The sequence below is a fragment of the Tigriopus californicus genome, chromosome 4, assembly GCF_007210705.1.
Source record: "Tigriopus californicus strain San Diego chromosome 4, Tcal_SD_v2.1, whole genome shotgun sequence".
Classification (NCBI taxonomy): domain Eukaryota; kingdom Metazoa; phylum Arthropoda; class Copepoda; order Harpacticoida; family Harpacticidae; genus Tigriopus; species Tigriopus californicus.
In genome coordinates, this window is record NC_081443.1 from 2,888,349 (window position 1) to 2,908,114 (window position 19,766).

A 19,766-nucleotide genomic window follows, 5' to 3' on the forward strand; every position below is an offset into this window, starting at 1 on the left:
AGAGTCATAAACTGTGCAGAAAATATCTCAGGTCAATCAAGGAAATTGAATCAATGGCCAAGTGACGAGGAAATAAGGAAAACACCAAGCAAATGTTGGTTGCACAAGGCACATGTCGGTACAGTAATACGAGGATAAGTGTATTTTCTTTCAAATATATATTTCATGCATGAACATTTTTGTGGAACTTTGCTGTAGTGTTCAAAAGCATAAGAAAATGTCTTTTATTTGCGCTGACACGGCTTATGAATCTTCATAGTGTTGTTTTTCAGCGGAATGCCGGAGAATTGATTAATTGATCCAGGGCAAACATTAACTTAAGATCATAAATAGTGTATTTATGTATGAAGCGTAACGTAAAAGGGATACGATAACAACAAAAAGAAGAGTGTGCCTTAAGAACTAAATTCATTTCCATGATACATTAAAAATTGGAATATGCTGCTTCCTTCGACTGCATGCAAACATGAATAAAAATGGATAAATGATGTATTTTTTTTTTAGCGCGGGAGAAGATGTTTCTATGTATATGTAGCAGATAAGGGAGAAGAGGTTCGACATTAGACTAATGGTAATAAGATTAATAATCGTAATAATGATAATAGTAATATGATACGTAAGTTTACAAATGGGGCTTTTTTCCTTAAGCAGTAGACAAAAGCAGGTTTTTTTTGAGGCAGAAGAGACAGATCCGGCGCACGAGAGCCAAGTGAGTTGGAGGGCCCTGGTTCTCTCTTTCAAGTCACAATCATGACTCAAATAGCATTTGATTGATGGTGAGACCTGGCCACCAGGGTGCGGATCATAGGTTCCCCAGGGCGACCGAGGCGGGTTTATGGGACAAGCCCGAGTCCGAGGCGGGTGTCTAGTTGGCTAACACCATCTTAACGAAATCCTCGTAGTTGATGTTTCCTTGAGAATCCTCTTGGCCATGGATGAGAACCTCAACCTCCTCCTCAGTCATCTTCTCGCCCAGAGAAGTGAGCATGTGTCGGAGTTCAGCACTGGACATGAATCCGGCTCCATCCTGGAAGAGAACCGCGGGAGTATAATGTCTTGGGGTAGGGTATTTTTACCACGGCCAATAATCCGGCCCAAGCTAAACTTTTTGCTGAAGGCAATCTGGCCGGATTTACACTACTCTCGATCGTGGGCCCAGAACGAGTCCATCTCGAGTGAGAGGAGAACAGTTAAGCGACACTATGTCCTGGGTCGTTTCCACCACTCGAGGAGGACTTACTTCAAATCAGACGTTCACAATAGTAGGTATGTGACCGCAAGGTGGTAAATTCTAACCCACTATATGACGGAAAAATCTGCTCGATTTTGTCAATCGACATTTTTGGGCAGTCGTCGATACTAATGTCCTGAGTGGGCAATAAGATCATAATCAAGCTCAATTTAGGACCATTTCGATCACAAAGCAGTCCATAAAGACGCCCAGGCCCACAATGGCAGGTTGACTTACTTAAAATGTTATCTTCCGCAATCATTTTAGATACGCTCAAGAGCCATGACCCCCATCATCCTCGATAGTTTCATTTCTCTCTTTGTCAATGTCATCTTTTCGCCTCGACCCCGTACAGTAAGTCAGTGAGTGAGTGAGTGAGTAGTGCGTGTAGGTACTGCAATGGTACAGCAAGCAATACATAAATAACCATGATCGAACGAACGAACGAACGAACGATTGGCCTTGAGGCCTCCTATTCCTATTCGTCTCGAGATTTGGAAACAACGCACTCAATCAATGAATCAATAATTTTGACTTTGGGTTCACTGGCAAGTTAATGAAGTCCCATTGTTAAATGAGTGATTGTCTTTTAATATCTTCTCACTTCAGACTTTTGGAGCAAGTCTGTCCATTTTCTATCATTAAAAAAACCAGACGGAAAAATATCTTTTTTTTCCCTCGGCATTGTAGATTACGTCAAGATTATTTTTGAGATAAATTGAAATGTTACTTCAACCATCAATTCATAACACTAAAATATTCCGCAATCAACCAAGAACAATGGCATCGATCCTTTTTCGTCCGTGGTCTCGTCCCACGCCACCTTTTTTGCCTCGACCCATTCTCGGTGCTCTTCTTTTTAAAAATGGATTGATTTGCACTTTTCACTCTGTTTCTTTGTGCCTTGTTTTAACTGAGGGGTTTCATGATTTATTGCATTTCAGCCAAAAACATGCTTTTGTTTCCATAGCAATGCTAGCTACTCGTGTTTAGCATAGCTTTTCCAAATACGCCAAACGCCCCTTGTTCGTAGACTCAGGAAAAGCTAAATATGTCTCGTTGCAAGCAGGAAAACGAAAGTTGCTATCAACGATGCCCATAAGTGTCAGACAAATCGCCTACATGTATGACTTGGCGTAAATGCATTGATCCAGGTTAAAAACAAAGAGTAATCCACCACTCTACTAAGCCCGTTAAGGCGAACATGTCGGTTTGAATCAAATGGAATGAACCAAGGAATGCTTGTTTTTCTCTCTCCTTGTTCTTTCATACGTACGAGGTGACCGAATAACCCAAGTAGGCAATGTACTGCAAATGAGGTGAGTGGCCTTAGTTTCCAAGGTTATCGTAATTTTGTTTGGCAAAGCAAACACTTTTTCAGTATATCCCACTCTTGTCGATAGCATCCCAATGACTTCCTGTGCATTTCTTAGGAATCCGAAGAAATATGAACTCCACCAGACAGTAATTTGAGAGCCGAGCATTCCTTCCACCTTCTCGTCCTAGGTCGTTTCATTCGGCATCAGGCAATGATGAGCCATGTGGCCTTTTCTGACGGGAAACCGAAATTACCTTGTCAAAATGGCGAAGACCTTCCACGAAGTCATCCACGGTGTCCGTCATTTGCTTTTGCGACACGGCATGGAGGATGGGCAGAAATGTCTCGAAAGTGACACGCCCCTCATTGTTGTTGTTCTGGACCAAACGTCGGATATCGGCCTCCGTGGGGTTCTGACCCAAGGCTCGGACCACTTCGCCCACTTGGTTGGCCTGCAATGCATAAAAAGAAGCCACGAAGGCAGAGTTAATTGAAAACTGTCTGTAGATGCTTACGTGCGTGGCGCAGAAAACTTAAACGTATTCACTTCCCAAAATGCTGACCCCAGGGCTCGTATTGATTGACTTTGCTTCTTTTATCCTTGGGGGTGGATATTCCCGCCTGTCTTTTCAAGAAGAACAATCATGGAGAAGGTCCAAGCGCAATTTAGCGCCTTCAATACAATAGACCCTGCTGACAAACGATTGAACGGAGTTTCCAATCTACTACAGTATATGTCCAGTCTCTCGTTCTTTTACCACGTAATCCAGCTCGTCGAATTGCCTCTCAAAACGAGGGTTCTGAATTTAAATGAAGTGTCAAAATGGCGACGCAGCCGCAAATTTGAACTTGGGAATGCTTCCCTGTCACGGGTTTATCAAATTTTTAATTGATACCTTCCTTGCCCCATTCCGTCCATGGGCTTGGCAGTTCAAATTCAGTCCGGTTAAAAAAACAACAACGTGACTCGAGTGCATCATCATTATCATTAACATCACCTTACCCTAATCCCTCTCTGTCGAGGAAACCCCAAACTACCTTGAATTGGGGACTTCACCCACCCCAAAAATGCCGACCCAAGATGGCCAGAACATCAAGATCATTATCAAGCATTGAAAATAGGCAGGATGAGGCTTGGTTAAGATAAACAATCGGCCGAGGACAATCAGGTTTGGCAATCACGGTGGGAATTAGCCTTCGAAATGTGATCCTTCTGGTTGGTTGTCTCGGATTGGTCGAGGAATAACTAACCGGCCTCAAATAACAGTACCCATATTCAATAAGCAATCACACCTTTCCCCAGATGGAGGCAGAGTACGGTACGTATGTACGTATGTACCGTATATGCATCTCGCATCTCGCATCTTCATATCATGTGGCAATGCTGATCGAATGCACCTACCATTTCTACCTTGTACCGTTAACACTCATTGCAGAAGGGGGATAAGCCATGGCCATGTTGTACTTTGTGATGATGTTCTTGGGTAATTCCCTTCAATTATGATTGAATTTGTTCTAAATTATAGGCAATGTCGAATCCTGAATAGGCCAATTTCGGGTCTTACATCCAAGCCTCTCTATGCCTAGTAGATCTGGAGCATGATTGAGGCTTATGAGATGCTACACTTGGTAATCGGCTGTATTTTATGCAGATCATCATGTGCTTCACGAGGCCACGCCACTTGCCAAGTTATTTTCAAAATGCGAGCGCACCCAAAGGAGGTTAATTGCGGTGAAAAGATCGCAAGCGAATGAACCCATTGCTGACTGGCTGATTGTAGTAATACAGTACAAGAAGGGGTGCTATATCCAAGTTGCACTTCGGGTTTGTGCTCGCCTCTTCGAGTTTCGTCTGTAATCTTATTAGATTTATGGCACAATTTGGATATGAGAGAAGGAAGGAGTCCGTTTGAGGTGCTCTATCATTTTGGGTGTGTCTTCGACCCATTACAAGATGATCCGAAACAAGTTCAGCCTAATCGACACGACACCCCGGTCACACCTAACTCGTAGGTTAACAAGAACAAGAGGGTCCCATTGCAATCTAAAATTGGCATATCACTCCCTTCTTCCTCAGGGAATCGAAGCCAAGTTCCACCGATACTGTTTTTTCCAATCACGTCTCGACTTTTTTTTTGCTAATTTCCAATAACTTTTTTTGAGCTACCCTAAGAAAAGTTACGAATTACCAAGTCGACAGCTAGCTCGTTATGGCTCCTCCAACAAGTGCTGCTTTGTTCTCTATAGATTCTTTCATCGAACCAGACCGATGATGAGGCCAAATATTGGAATCAAGGGTTTCTTTGGCCAAAAGGCATAATAGAGAAAAAAGGTGTTCTCTCTGAATTGAATTAGACTCGTCGATTCCGTGCTTGGACACGATCGAGTTCCCGTCTCAATAAACTCGCACGTCTTGGCCTGTGAATGATAACCTGGCTGACAGTTGCACAAGCGAGCCAGCCTCAGGGTCAGATTGATGTCTCAGATGAAGGCGGCGATTTCATTGGGTCGGTCATTTTTGCAAGGAAAATCTCTTTGGACGGTCCAATCAAAGGAGGTAACGAAGGGAAAAAGATAGAACGAGAGAAAGAGAGAGAATGAAGGTGCTTACCGGGATCATACCATCGCCCTTGGTGTCAAAGAGCATGAATGCCTCTTGAAACTCGGCGATTTGGTCCTCGGAAAAAAGACCAGTCTTCCCCGACATCCTGGAATGAAAGGTGAAACAAAAGACTTCTCAATTTATTGCCATTGTCTTGAGTGCCTATTCATAGGCGGGATACAATATGTCATTTTATGGTAGATAACAACTCTCAACACGTCTTTGAGAGGCTTTTCGCCTGCATTACCTACTATCTCTACTACCACCACAACTTCTTCTACCACCACCAGTACTGCAGGGTGTGTGTGTGTATGTGTGAAATACAAAGACCCAACGATGTCGATGGCCCCTTCACAGCCACCAGCCACTACAGTGCAATCTTCGTTAACGAATCTAAAGAGCAATTAATCTCAATCTTCAGCGACATTCGATCCAAGGCTCCTCCTTTCAGTCATATCGCCAAGTTGATTTCGATGAATAACACCGTTAAAAAGATATGTTGTTATCGTTTCTGGAGATCGCGGGTCCTAATCACCAAAAACCTAAGGTGTGCCAAAAGCGAAACCAACCGTCGTCAAGGAAGGGTCCCTCAAAATTGAGTCACAAAAACCTACACTCATTTATGCACTTTAATCTTGGAAAGGAAATTACTTGCGCACGAGTGCATTGAAAAACGTGTTCTGCATTGAATAGAGGACCGAAATATGTTCAAACGTATGATGCCATGCTATGCTATGCCATGCCATGCCATGCCAAGTGATGACAGCATCACCTCCTGTTCGCTTATTACGTCTCATTGGTCGAATGCACCCAACTTTTTCCACATGATTGCCACGAAAGAGGTGCGTGAGAGTACGTACAAATCCAAAATCGGCGGTGAGCAAGTTCAAATGACCTGCGAAACCCCCCATAATTATGCAAATAAACAAGATAGTCCTATTGGAAGCCAATTAAGGGTTTCTTTGAATACATGAATGGCGCTGGGCGTGGATGATTTGCTTTCGGCCGTGTTTTGCCAGGTTGTCAAATTGTGTCGTACTTTCAAGCCCAAGCCCAGTGCTTTAGATAGAAAGAGCATAAAATGTTCTCAACGTGGAAGTGGGAACCAACCAAAGATCTGACATCTGAGAAGTTTATCTCAGGTGGTTGTTCGTTTGACTGGTTCATGCCACACACTCTGTACCGTATATGCACGGTACTTACAGGTCGCAACCTTGGTCTTTGATTGGCCGTACTCGTTTCCCACAAAGCGAAGCTGTGAATATCTGTGGAATCTCAATTTAGAGCCACTTGAAGTCCTTGCATAAACTACTTGAGAGTACTTAACCCAATGCTTTTTGCTCAAATGTATAGGGCTCAGATTCCATCTTAATGCTTACGATGTCCTTGAGTGGTTTGTGGGTCGATCCGTCTCATTCAGATTGGATTCTTTACAACCACCGAATTATGATCATGGGCTGTATAAGTTTTGGAAATTTTAGTGCATCTCGAAATGTATCTTTTATGGCTCCATTCCAAGAAAGCCTCTCTCCTTCTGGGCTCGTGCGAGTTGTATTGTATTTCGGGCATCTCATTGGCGCCCAATGACAAAGGTAGAAATGGAATGGCTGGGACACAAGTTTTATTGGCACATTGGAAAAGTAAACCTTGGACTGGCGGTCGATGGATGTACCCAAGATATCAATCCTATCCGAGACGAAGCCCGCGCCATGGTCTGATGCACAACTAATCTATGGACGAATATTTGGTCACACACTCGGTGTACTAAAATTTCTCCTCTTATCGATCTTCTTCAATATTCAGATAAAAAAGCTTTATGCACGTACTAGCACCACCACCACCGCCACTTTTTTTTTTCTCTCGCCGTACGTACATATGTATGTACAGTTGTACATATATACGTACGTACATGGGGATATGGACATAGTCTCTGGTGGCTGGATGCCAAAGCGGCCCTCCCTGTGAGTGAGTGCAGTAGATTGAAGATTATTTAAAGAGTCTCCATGAGGAGAAATAACGCTTCGCTCACGTTTAGTCGTGATGTCATTGGGTCGACACCAAATGTAAGGTCGTGCAAAAATCACCCCAACTTATCCGAACTTTCATCTCTTCAACACTTGCTCATGCCAGCAATGAGTAGCACCGACCAAAAACAGGATAATTCAATTCCACTTCTAGTATTGGTGAGTTCGTACATCTCGTACATCTCGTACATCTCGTACATCTCGTACATCTCGTACATCTCGTACAGTAGTAGACGCGTTTGTGACAGCAGGACCAAGGGTACCAATAAAACTACTGCATGCTTGATGAGATAGGGTCAACCAGAAATGAACGCATGGGATACTGACAATGTGCATGCAAGCAAGCAGGCAAGTTCTCAATGTCAAGTTATATGACGGCTAGCTGGATCGAGAAACGCCATCATCATGAGATCTGACGTTCACTAACGTTAATCTACGGAGAAACGAGAAATAGTTACGGATCAAATTTCGCGCCTTATTTGACGACTCAGCACCAATTTAAAAGCTTCGTCTGAGTGTTCGACTTCTCAGGTGGACGTCGTGGTTCGTTTGCCAATGCCAAACTGGGCAAGACTCTGCCTAGATGCACATGTACGATTTCTCAATCAATCGCTTGGGTGTCACCCTTCAAAATTTGTCTTTGGAAGATAGATGGATGACTGAGAACACGAGCGAGTATTTTCTTTGGTTTTTGAATGGCCACAACCAGTCTCCCCAACTGATCTAAATATACAGGACCAGGAAATATTTTGATTGTCTGACGCATTGCCACAAGGTGGGGACACTTACTCTCTACTAGACTATAGCGATCAAATTCATTAGGGTGTCAGAAAGATAGTAGCGTTGAAGCACTCGAATGTTGTTCATATCCAGGGCTCCATAAACAGAGATCGGATCAATTGTGTGCAATAGAGTTAGTGAAGAGGCCTGCTGTCCATTGTCGGTCGAGAATGGTGAGGGCTGACGACCAACCCGTAAAAGAGATATCCTAGAACAAGATTTGAGATCGGTGCGTGGTGATTTTCGTCTGAAAATGGTCAATGAATTTGAATAGTGAAACAGTTGTTCGTGAGGACTCTTCCCCCGAATTTGCCCCTTGGCTCAATGTTTTAAGCAAGTCAACCAGCCAGGTAAGCAAGGCCCACACATTATGGCGACGAAGATGAATATACGAGTATGAGTACACTCTCTGTCTCTCTCTCTTTCTTTCTCTCTATCTCACTCACTCACTTACTCACACACACAACCACACAACCACACATATAGAGGCTGCAACTACCATAATCTTCGGCTATCGTGCATCCAATCAACGGTGATGCTATTCAACGACGTCCATCCCAAAAGCAGCTTTGATCCTCTTGCTCAACCCCCCCTTCCCGCTTACCACATTTTTGACCAATATTCTTTTTCGGGAGGGCCTTAAAAGATAGGCTTGATTTATGACAAGGAGTATCTCCTACCTAAGTGTCTCCCCCCCCCCCATGTAAAATAACATAGCTTTGTACTTTTAAAGTCGGATTTAGATAGGCTTGGGAACACATCACCACCGATCCAAAGAAACCCTCTCAAGGCGATTAGGGCAGGGTTTTTCTTTCAGTTTGAAACTCATGCCAGCCTGTTTGAATAACCCGGAAAGAATGAAAGGAATGTGTGTTTTCATCATGATTTCTTTATCCTATGTAAAGTTGAGTGAGGTTTGATTTCGTTTTTTTACTGATCCTACGAACTGGCTGCCATCTTGTCGAGACGAAGCCTTACGGAGCTTCTTAAATCCTCTTGCTCTTAATGCTCTTAATAACCTCCCGTGCCATCTCTGTGTCTCTGTGTGTCCATATCTCCATGGTGGTTCTTCTCATGATTGAGGATTCATGCCTCCCCTGAATCGCGCTATTGCTCTTCCTCTGCGTGTGAGGGGCACTTCAATTGTCCTTTTGAGCGTTTGGGTTCTAATAGAAGTAACCTTTGCTCATTGTCACGACTGACACATCATTTCAATTTCATTTTCATCTCTTTTCTTGACTGTTTTTCCCCCTCGTCACTCCGTTAGTCAGTCAGTCAGTCAGTCTGTCAGTCTGTCGGGGACGGGGGACCACCCTGAAACGGCTTTGGAACGACTCTGATGGGCCCTGAATATTCGGATTTCCCCAATCCGTTTGTGAGTGATTGTGTTCAGAGTGAAAAGTCGATTGGAATGTGACGGTCATGCGTCTGTGAATGATTGTACATAGGCCACAAGAACCATTTATCTTTAATGAATACCAATTGTTGAGAGGCAAAAACTGCCAATCTTACACACATTGAGAGCCAGGCGGCGTAAAAACGATCTGTGACTAGTTCTTGTCAGCATTCTGAACACATTCACATCGGCAAACTCCGGGACTTCTCTGACAAGATCACATCCTCCCAAATTTCCTTCACGACACGTCAATGCCATACCATCAACCCAAGCAGGACCACAACCACCAAGGTGGTGGATGGGCCTCACTTCTCCACATTCTGCCATGTATTCCGCCTTCTTCTCGGCTCACTTAGTACACCGCTCATGACAATGAGGTGTGAAATCACCTTTGATTACAAAAATATGCCTGCCAAGAGCTCCGATCAATCAGAGCTATTGTGTTTGGCTAAAAACATTTATCGGACTCATCCTTAAATGTATGGTTTCAATAAATCAGATGGATCCTCTCTTAAAAGGCTTTGGGAGGGAGTCCAAATTTGGGTAGAGCATAAACTCTGCTTCGTTGTTCGCATGACTGACTCAAAGTGCAATTCGTAAAACAGGAACCACGCGGGAAGAACGTCTCTTCACTTTTAACGAACTCCACTTTCAATTCCACCATAAAAAAACCATCAATGGTGGGATGATCCGGCTGAATATGGACATGGGTTCATGGCGAAAAAAGTACCACGGTTCGGGATGAGAAAAATGAGGCCCCAGACGGGAAAGTTTTGGTCACATTTCTCAAGTCAGTCGAGGCTCGATCCCTTTGTTTGCAGATTTGATTTGGGGCGCCTCATCAGATTGATTGCCGCCCAAACATTGTGGAATGATATCAAAACACGTGTTCATTTCAGCAGAACAAAATACAAATCCCCAAGAGAAGAGCGAGCGAGACAAAGACGTTTCTGACTTTGAGAGCCAATCCATCTCGGCTCAACGATAACTAATGAAACCATCCAAGCCCACAAAAGCCAAGGCGATGTTTGGATACTTGCCAATATTGAATAAAACCATTAGGAAATTGATTTGCTAGCATTGCGCAATGGAATTGTTTTCCAGCTCCCTACAAACCCAGCTAATCCACCGCTCAGCCACCCTCCAAGAGTGTTTGAGTTTGCAGTAAACATCATTAGACTCAGTGACTTTGAGAAAAGGAAGGTAGGTAGGTACCCATTGTCGGAAGTGTCTCGTTGGCTCACCCATCCCACCATTGCGAACATGTCGGAGGAGCGACGTCAGGCACTACTAATGGTTCACACGGTATTTAAAGGTTGGGCCGTTTTGGTTAATCGAGTGGTTACGGTCACTTCTGTTTTTAGACTCTTTTTACGACATGTTGAGCTTTTCGCCGACTGCTTCTTCTTCTTGTTCCTCAAAGGCCTCATCTTGACTGACTTGACTGACAATGATGCTCTCACCTCGTTCAATATCTCGGTGTGCCTTTGCAGCATCCTTCAGAAGTGAGGAGATCACTGACAAATGCCTGACAAGTCATTCAAATTCAGACACGAGAAACCGAGCGAGCACGACGACAAGAAGAGAAGGAAGGAAGACGAAAGAGCATTGCAAAAATCTGCCAGATTAAATTGAGATTGCTCGGCGAATTTGAGTGGCTCTACTAACTAGTAGGGCTATTGCTGCCATACCAGGTACTAGCAGCAACCAGAACCAGAGACTCAAAGAGTTAATTGTGATCCAGTGGTGAATCTATTTGCATATGAATCCAAGACAAGATTTGTTGTCCTCTGACACTTTAGATGTAAATTCAGGTTTCTAAACACAGAGCTCTGGACCATCCAGAGAAGTGCATGCACCTCCGCGAGGTTTCAGATTTCGATCCGACCTATAAGAGTTTTCAATTACCAGCTAGGATACCGTTCCACCGAGTGCCAGACTAATGTTGCAATCCTAACCCAAGATCCATGTTGTACACCCAAATAAGGAGCCTTGGCACAAGAAGTGCACCGTCTCATTTAGATCACAATATGAATCCTGTCCGAAGTAAAAGGAGCACATTAAAACTGATAATACTCGATAAGAACATACTTTTTCATTTGGAATTTCAAGATAACAAAGCCATTATTTCGTCCATTCTTGTTCTATTAACTCGAATGATCGTTCATGTGTGAGAAACCTTTATAAATAATCTGCCAACCTCGGGGTCGACTCGTTTGCGTCCTCCGAATGGGTTTGGCTGAATGGGTTCACTCAAGGCTGCTGGCGTCCAATTCAAGTCGTAACTTGAAGTAAGTAATATAGAGTAATGGGATTTTTCCCTTTGGAACTTAATAGAGCACACAAATCTTGAAATGAGGTGGGTTCCGTCATTGTAGTTTATGAGCCCGAGTGTAATGTAATAACGTCTCGTAAATCGACGAAGCGATCCAGCACACTTTGGGTCGGATAAGCAAGGAAGCAAGGTGTCCGCATCATTCCGAACGGAAAGTATAGTACAGTCGTATGAACGAAGTAGTAGCAGGGTTCTTTATAGTCAGCCACTGAATTGCGTGGAAAGATACGCCATTTTCGTTTCACTCCATCCAACTAATACCCGTTCTTGAATGAATGAGAGGCCATTCTCTTATCCCCCCCAAGTCTGGACGGCTCAATCTCTTCTCTGACAAATATAGAAATCTAAAGTGCTTTAGTCAGACTCTCAGCCTTTGGCTCACGCACCAACCATAAAATAGTAATTTCTGGATCTATCTAATGATCTCTGCTCTCTCTCGCTGATCTGGCCTCGGAGCCATCCGAGAAGAATACTGAACAGATAGTTGTAGTACCTGCAGTACATACGGAGTAATGGATGAAGGTATGTATTTATGTATGAAGGAATAGATAGATGAATCGAGCATTCGCTCGTGGTCGTGAGCATCAAGAAGATCAGCGTTTGTCACATCATAGTTCAAGGACTTGCCTGCACTGCTACACTCGGATGTTGTATGGTAGATGTACCCAGAATGTGTGCCTACCGTCCGTACATGTATGTAGTAAACCCGCTCAAAAGAGGCGTCTGGTCTTTCTGGGTGTCTTGAAACCTGTCCCGTGCCATTCTAACCCCAAAGTGTGAGTCACCCGAGGCTAAGAAGAAAAAAAACACCACCGACCCCTCGGCGACCGCTTTTCAAAACCACAACTGTGAAATCCCATATACCTTCTTCGAATGCCGCTTCAAACGCTTCAATATTCAGACTGGCGCATCTTCCGCGAATAAAATTTACAAGCGAGACTAAAACGAGACCGTGGATTAGGTGCTAAGTGTATGCGCAATAAACGATGACCTAAAATGACCCTTTAACAGAAAGCCGTCAAGTTTTTTAAAATTTATTTTCACCGTCAAGCTTTCACGTGTCAGTCAAAACAAGCCGGAACTAAAACCTCTTCACTCTCATGACCATTCCAAAGCATCGAAAATGACAACTTATCTGACAACTTAAGATGATCACATGACATGAAGTTTTATTTAATCCGTCTGAAGTCCCCGAGACTTTGAAGTCGACAAAGTTTCTTTTCTTTCCATCAATAGCGTCAAGTTGCAAGCCTACTTGGCATCTGCCTTGAATCTTATGACTTTTCTGAAGTGCGAGAAGTGCTTTATTCAGAGAAGTTTGTGAGTTTGCAAAATCAAGTAACTCCATTTGAAGTAGCTTGAAAATATGACACAGTGAAAGCTCAAAAAGTGGACAAGAGCTTGAACGGAGCTCAGTTTCAAACTCCAACCATGATTTCGCAACTAAAACACATACGTACGTTTGAGCAATGATGAATCCTTCTAATTCAGCTTTTGTCTGTTTCGCACAATATTCATGCACGTGACGCTAGTCTAATTGAGGTTTATGACACTTCACTTTTCCTGAGGTTTCCTGTCATTTTCCTCTTTCCTATTTTTTTTTTCTTTTTTATTGATCTTCCCCCAAAAGCCTAAAAGCCCAATAGCGGAATAGCGGAATAGCGTTCAAAAATAGGTCCCGGTCTGAAGTTGGCTTTGGTTGTTCTCTCGTGCCTGACTTCCTCCTTCTTTCTGCTCAAATTCAACCTTGAGTCTGGCCTGGGAGTTCAGCTTGCCGTTCAGCTGATAGATAGTCTGTCTATCTACCAAGTCAGATTCGGATGATTGTTGGGGGTGTTTGCTCCCATAAGCTTCCAAGTGGATACGAAATGAGTAAACAAGTGAATAGAAATCGGTCTGACCTGTCGTCGGATGCTCTCCGAGTTCCCAAAGAGACTGAATCCAAACTCGGAAAGAGAATTATCCCACTAAAAGAGTCGACTTCGAGCTCTTTTCACGTATTTGACACTCGTGTATGTGTTTCTCAGACTTGACGCGGATAGAATCACCCTGGGTCTCACGAGAGCAGGCCCTGACAAAAACGCCGAATCGCGAGCCCAACCCCGGCCTACCGATCCTACCGATCCTACCTACCATGAACCGACGGATCCTCGCTAGCTCGGATGGATGGATCTATGGGTGGATGGGTGGAAGGTACCCGGTCTTCACTACCATGGCGATATCACAGGAGCGTTCGAAGAAGCCCGAGATCCTCATAGGTACCTAGGTACGTACGTAGGTACGTACGTACTTACGGATATCGACCCGGGTCAAGGAGCTCCAACGACACGACTTACGGGGACTCGCACATCCGCCCTATCTTGTGATGGAAGTCGATTGGAACGGTACGCCGCTGATCCATGTTCACCTAGTGTCGGGTAAGGTGGGCTACACCATCGTTCGTTCAAGTCGCAGCCCAATTCTGGTACTTCTAACCCTTAATCAAGTGTTATGATCCCACTTTCAATACCACTTTTATGCATAGTGAGTGGGGCTTTGTCATAGAAAAAAAAATCAAGTTTTACACATGTATGGTATGATAAGGGAACATCCACACTTGATCTCTGTACATATTGACACTAGGTTTAGTCATATGTTTGGTGGAGCACAAGTGGAATTTAATGATGACATTGTTGTCAGTTTCATGTTTGACAAATTGAATCGTTTCTTTCATTTCCTTGGCACCATTAGACTATACACTCTATACATACTTAAAGGATGAGATCATCCTGTTTTTTTGCGTTTCAGATTAACTCCTTTTCCGATGTGCAAACTTTTAGAATGCCGTTACAATTATTTCACACCTACACGTATGAGATGAAAGGAAATCAGGGTAAGGGGTCAGTCCTAGGCTTTTTTATCTTTATGGTCAAAATTTATGAATCAGCCAATTGGTTTGTGTATTGGTTATACATGCTACTGGGTAGAAATGTTGCATCTTTTAAAATGCAATCTTTCATGAACAATTCTGTTGAAGGAAAATGGAACTAAAATTAGATCTCTTATCAAAATGTTATCAAGCCCAAAAGTTTTAATGAGAGCTAAAGTTTCAAAGAAGCCTTCTAAACAATCTTTGAACAATAAGTAGCATATGACAAAGTGAACTTCTGAATAATTTTTCTGTAGAACAGTGCAAAGCATTGGTGCTAAATTTATGAATCAACTACTTTGGGTTGACAACTAAGCATGCCATTAGATAGGAAATGAATTGCAGCAAATGATTTATGAAAGCTGAATAGGCCTTCTCTTGAAAGGTTGTGCAAAAAGTGAGATAATTAAGCCGTTCAGCAAAAATAATGCAACAATAAGAAGCAGAAAAAGGTGAAAAAATGAAAAAAGTGCAAAAAGATAAATCAATGCAAAATATCGGATTCAGTGCAAAGAATCAAATTCATTTTATGCTTTGAGCAGCCCGAGTGATCACCCCCTAGCCAACATTTTTGCAACTGAATGCAGGACCAACCCGAAAAATCTAAATACTGTGTGGCTGCAAATTGATAGATCACACGAATGGCTTCCACAACGATCCGATCCTCGAGTTTTTGGTACCCAAGAATGTGTGGGTACTGGATAGTCTCAGTCTCCTGCACGTTCGTTAAGAACAACCAACGAACAGAAAAACGAACCTATGGATGGTTGGATGGGTGGTTGAATGGATGGATGGATACAGTAAATAGATAGATGGATGGAAAGAGGGAAGGAGGGAACGGAGGCACCGAGGGTTGATGTGTTTTCGAGAAGTAGACATGCCCGATGACGACTACGATGATGATGGTTGTTAACAACAACTAGTTGGTGGGTTGGATGGGCCCCACGTCTTCAGTCTCCGATCTCTGATTCCCAACCACCTACCTCCCCCTGTCACCTGTTCGATCTCGTCTGAGTGGATGGAATGGGGAATGGATGCATCTTTTTCTCATTTCAAGGTATGCTCGCTGACGCAAAAGAGACAAGAACACTCGATGCTCGATGATGGCATGAGCCCTGGGACTTCACTAATTTGGATGGGATCGAGCTCACCTGTCAAACGACAGGTCAGCATTGATCCGTGGGAATTCCTCGGATGCATTTTCTTCTCAGCCCTAAGAGAACGCAATTGATGATCGTGACTGAGCTTATGGCCAGCTTGTTTTATCTCTGAAGAGCAAGCAGGCCATTTTTTTCTGCACTACATATTTCAGTTCATGATGTACGGAGATTGGGTCTAGAGTTGACTGGGAGGTTGAGACGACTCTATTTACAATTTTCGAATGTTAATGACACATGGACGAGAACTAGAAAAATTGAGATGAGTATCATCAACCTGGTGTCTTGTCTGTTTCTAGTCCAGGTTCGAGACGTCCATCCTTGGAAGTAGCTTATCTTATTAACTTTGTACCCAGCACAAGTTTTGGGAGGGAATGAGAGAATCGGGGATTGAGGAAGAGAGCGAATTGAATAATGATCCCTCTTTGGCATTACCGAGTAGGTTCCTCTCCTCGTCTTAAATTGGATCATGCCACAACCATCCATCTCCATCCATGTCTTTAATGGAACTTTGACATTCTGCCTTGCCTTGAGAAATGGCTAAATGGTTCTTAAATACCTTCTCATTTCATTTTTTCCATAATTATTGCGAAATCATCGACATGCGGCTGGTTGGCTCCATCCACATTGGCAGCCTCTCGATTGAAGAAGGAAAAATCTTCATATAAGTCACGGTCGTGGATGATTGGAGGTCGTGATTCCCGTCTGCAGAACCAGAAACATCCGATGACTCCAGTCATTAGCGCCCGAGATGTTGAATCCATAAAATCGGATAAAATCATTGGTCTACTGGTAATGCAGCCTCAGGCTGAAATCAGAGAAAGGTCACGCGCGATTTGTGTGACAAGCCACGTCTTGAAATTGGCAAGGTAATGTCAACCCTAATCATGGATCAACTGACAATCAAAGCCCACAATTGGCGCATAACTAGCTCTGTTCGCTTCTTTCCACAGAGAAGTGGGAAATTGCATTCGATTTATGGCTCCAGCTCTCCGCTAAAAGTTCTGGCTCCATCAAAGCAAGGGACACGTCAATACCAACTGCACCTACCTAGATATGCCTGTGTGTACGTGTGCACATACTAGTGTGAGTAAGGAGTGTAGTAGCTTGCATCGGTTAAAACGAGACCTAGATTGGCTGGTTGAATGCGTGTCATAATAGTCGAATGATTTGAATAGGCCTCTTTGAGAGAGGGAGAAACAAGCCTGACGTCTGACACATATTCAATATGAAATCTCCTTTCATTGGAGATTCCCAAAGTCCCATTGATTGACATGTAAATGCATCCCCCCCTCGTTTCCAGCTTAGAATGTGGTTTTGTAAAAAAGCCCTCCATGTGCCAAGACAAACATCCTTGGCTGGACAAGCGACGGAGGGCACCACCACCAAAAAAATGATGAAGCACCATTTCGAATAACATTTTGGATTGCCCGTCTCTCCCTCTCCCCATATTCGATGTCGTGGTCTTTAAAATTTATCGGAAGCCATAAAATAAATCACAGCTTGATTAGCAAATTCCCAGGGCAAATCATCACACTCGCTCACATAATACACTTCGGCTTTCTCGAGAGTTTTCGCGGACCGACCGAACCAATGAGCGAACCAATGAACGAATGGCCGATTGAACGGTCGAATGAACCGAGGAACGGGCACAGACAAGCAGAGGGTGACCTCGATTCACAGTTGAAATTTGAATTGCGACTTGAAATGAAGAGAGGGGGACCGACGAGGTGATGTGATAGGAAAGGGACCACAACAACTGGTTCCGATTGAAACTGATTTCTATCGACTAAAAATGGCCTATTCAGTCCATTTAAGGCATTTGCTTCCCGTGATATTGTCTCGTAAATTGTCGAAACCTGTCGTGTCAATCTACCTCAAGCCCGAGCATCCACCCCATAACACATACTACAGACATACATACACACTCCATTCACACCGAATTTTAAAAGTGGTAGGAGTATCAGTAGTAGTGTTAGTAATGGTGGCGGTGGTGGCGGTGGTGGTGGTTGTTGTTGTTGCTTCAGCAGTGCTGGTAGTAGTGTTAGGTACAAGACGAAGAGACTCGAGATGACTCATGCAAACGAGCCATAAAATATCCATCACGTTCGTTCCAACTTCCATCCCAGTGTACTCATCGTACGTACGTACGTACGTACAAACATAGCCACCAGCTCCACTCCAAGTCCAAATCCAAGCGTCTCTTACACACCTTTGAAATCCGAGAAATGCCGTCTGTCTCTCCTTAGCTCGTCAATCCTCCCGTTCAATATATCTCGCTGGTCTCGTAGGCAGATATGCGGTACAAATAACCGACCCTTGTCACATGCAGATTCGCTTAAGTGAAAGCTAATCAATCGGCCTTTTTCTCACTCCCCTTCTCTCCCGAGTGTTTTTTTATCCTCTCGTTTTTTTTCCCTGGCACGCCATGATTAATTGAGAAGATTGCACTCGAGTGAGATACACAGATACTACTGGATGCGGCCCTTTTAATTGGAATCATCGTGTCGAGTTTCAGCTCTCACTTGGTTCCGAGAACGATGCCTATCGGCTAATTCCGTCCAAGAAAGTGGCGCGAGTTTTATCGTCATTTTTTATGGAACGAGCAGGAATCAGCAGGAATGGAGAGGGTTTCTGAGGGCAGGCAATGAATGTGACCATCAAGGTGGTGACACTGAACAATGGGAGAGATCTTGGCAAATGAAACACCAAATACCTGGAGTGGATGTCACATGACGACCGATAGGGACGATGGAAATAATTAAGCCGTTTTTATGGCATCAAATCAGGTTAGTTTTGGCACTGCCAACCGGAAAGTATGCAAACAAAAGCTCTCGTTTGACTTTCCTTCGAATCTTCCTAACTTTGGCTAGTTAAGTACATGTAAATTGCACCTCCAAAGAAGGGAGGAACGACGACTATTGACAATCTTTATTGCGAGTAATTGCTTTACATCGCACTCCTTCTCCATTTGATAAGATCGCGAATTGACATTGCAAGCGACCGTTTTGGGGATTTCCTGGTGACCATTAGAGATGAGATTCAAGGGGAAGGTCGACATGAGATCAAAATTATTTATCGGGATCTTACCAAATCGGTGTCAAATTAGCCAAATTTTGTAGTCACTCTGTCAATGCGTCATTGTTTCAGTAATTTTGTTTTGTTGTAAATATTACGGATTCTATGCATAAAACCAATTTGGTCATTTCATATCAATATTTGATTACCGACTTTGACAGAAGTACCTTTTGCAAATCGTTCTTCCGTTTCTTGGAAAGTTATCTTCGAAAATCGATGATACTTTTCATTTGAAGAAAGGTCCCATCAATCATCCTAAATCTGACCTGATACAACGAAATATATCACAATGACAAATGACACAACCTTCCTGATGATTAAATAAACTTTACAACACCTCATAATGTAGTTCAATTGTATGATAGAAGGAATTACTTTTTATCTTCATCTATCATCAGGAGGGTCTGTTAGGTGCAAAGCCTCTTTTGGTTAATATTTGCTCAAATGGGGGAGACAAGAAGAATCGGACCCAAAGCAAACATCAACATGGGCAAAACTGTTGGGAAGCAAATTAAACCATTAACTCTTAATGCCATGATGTCCAATGATGACGTGGTCCATGATTGAACCAATCATATAAAAGTTGGGTCGGTTGAGATTCTGATGATGTGATCAATCTGATCTGCTTACGCCGCTAATTTTCAAACCAGTGCTGCCGAATTGGATCTCTGTTTGATTTTTTTTGGGGGGGTCTGGACAAGTAGCACTTTCTGACCCAAAAACCAAGCCGTGATCAAGCAATGAAGATTGATCACATCAGTCGAAAATGTATTTCGATTTTTTCATTCAAAAAGACCGCTAACCTATCGTGAGCTTTTTTCTTGGGTTCTGTTTAATATTCGTCCAAGATCATCTACCTCGTTACGTTTTGGTTCAACTCTGTGTTGCAATTCCATTATTCGCGTGGCATACGTGGTGCACATTTTCTAACAGACTT

General features: G+C 43.3%; 1 protein-coding gene and 1 long non-coding RNA gene across 3 annotated transcripts; one reads left to right on the top strand and one right to left on the bottom strand.

The window, feature by feature from the left end:
- Positions 1-115: 115 nt before the first annotated feature.
- LOC131878924 (myosin-2 essential light chain-like) lies at positions 116-13,729 on the bottom strand. Its single transcript, XM_059225076.1, has 4 exons — positions 13,588-13,729; positions 5,161-5,257; positions 2,804-3,001; positions 116-1,027 (listed from the first exon to the last, which is right to left on the bottom strand). The coding sequence occupies exons 2-4, from the start codon at positions 5,254-5,256 to the stop codon at positions 866-868; spliced, it is 456 nt and encodes a 151-aa protein (XP_059081059.1). The 5' UTR covers position 5,257; positions 13,588-13,729; the 3' UTR covers positions 116-865.
- Positions 13,730-13,798: 69 nt separating this feature from the next.
- LOC131878927 (uncharacterized) lies at positions 13,799-17,351 on the top strand. 2 transcript variants are annotated; one of them, XR_009373078.1, is made up of 5 exons: positions 13,799-14,103; positions 14,474-14,558; positions 15,652-16,620; positions 16,705-16,837; positions 17,055-17,347. It is a non-coding gene; the product is annotated as an uncharacterized LOC131878927 (long non-coding RNA). The 2 variants fall into 2 exon arrangements; XR_009373077.1 differs by lacking the exons at positions 13,799-14,103; positions 14,474-14,558 and having other exon boundaries at positions 14,579-16,620; positions 17,055-17,351.
- Positions 17,352-19,766: the final 2,415 nt, after the last annotated feature.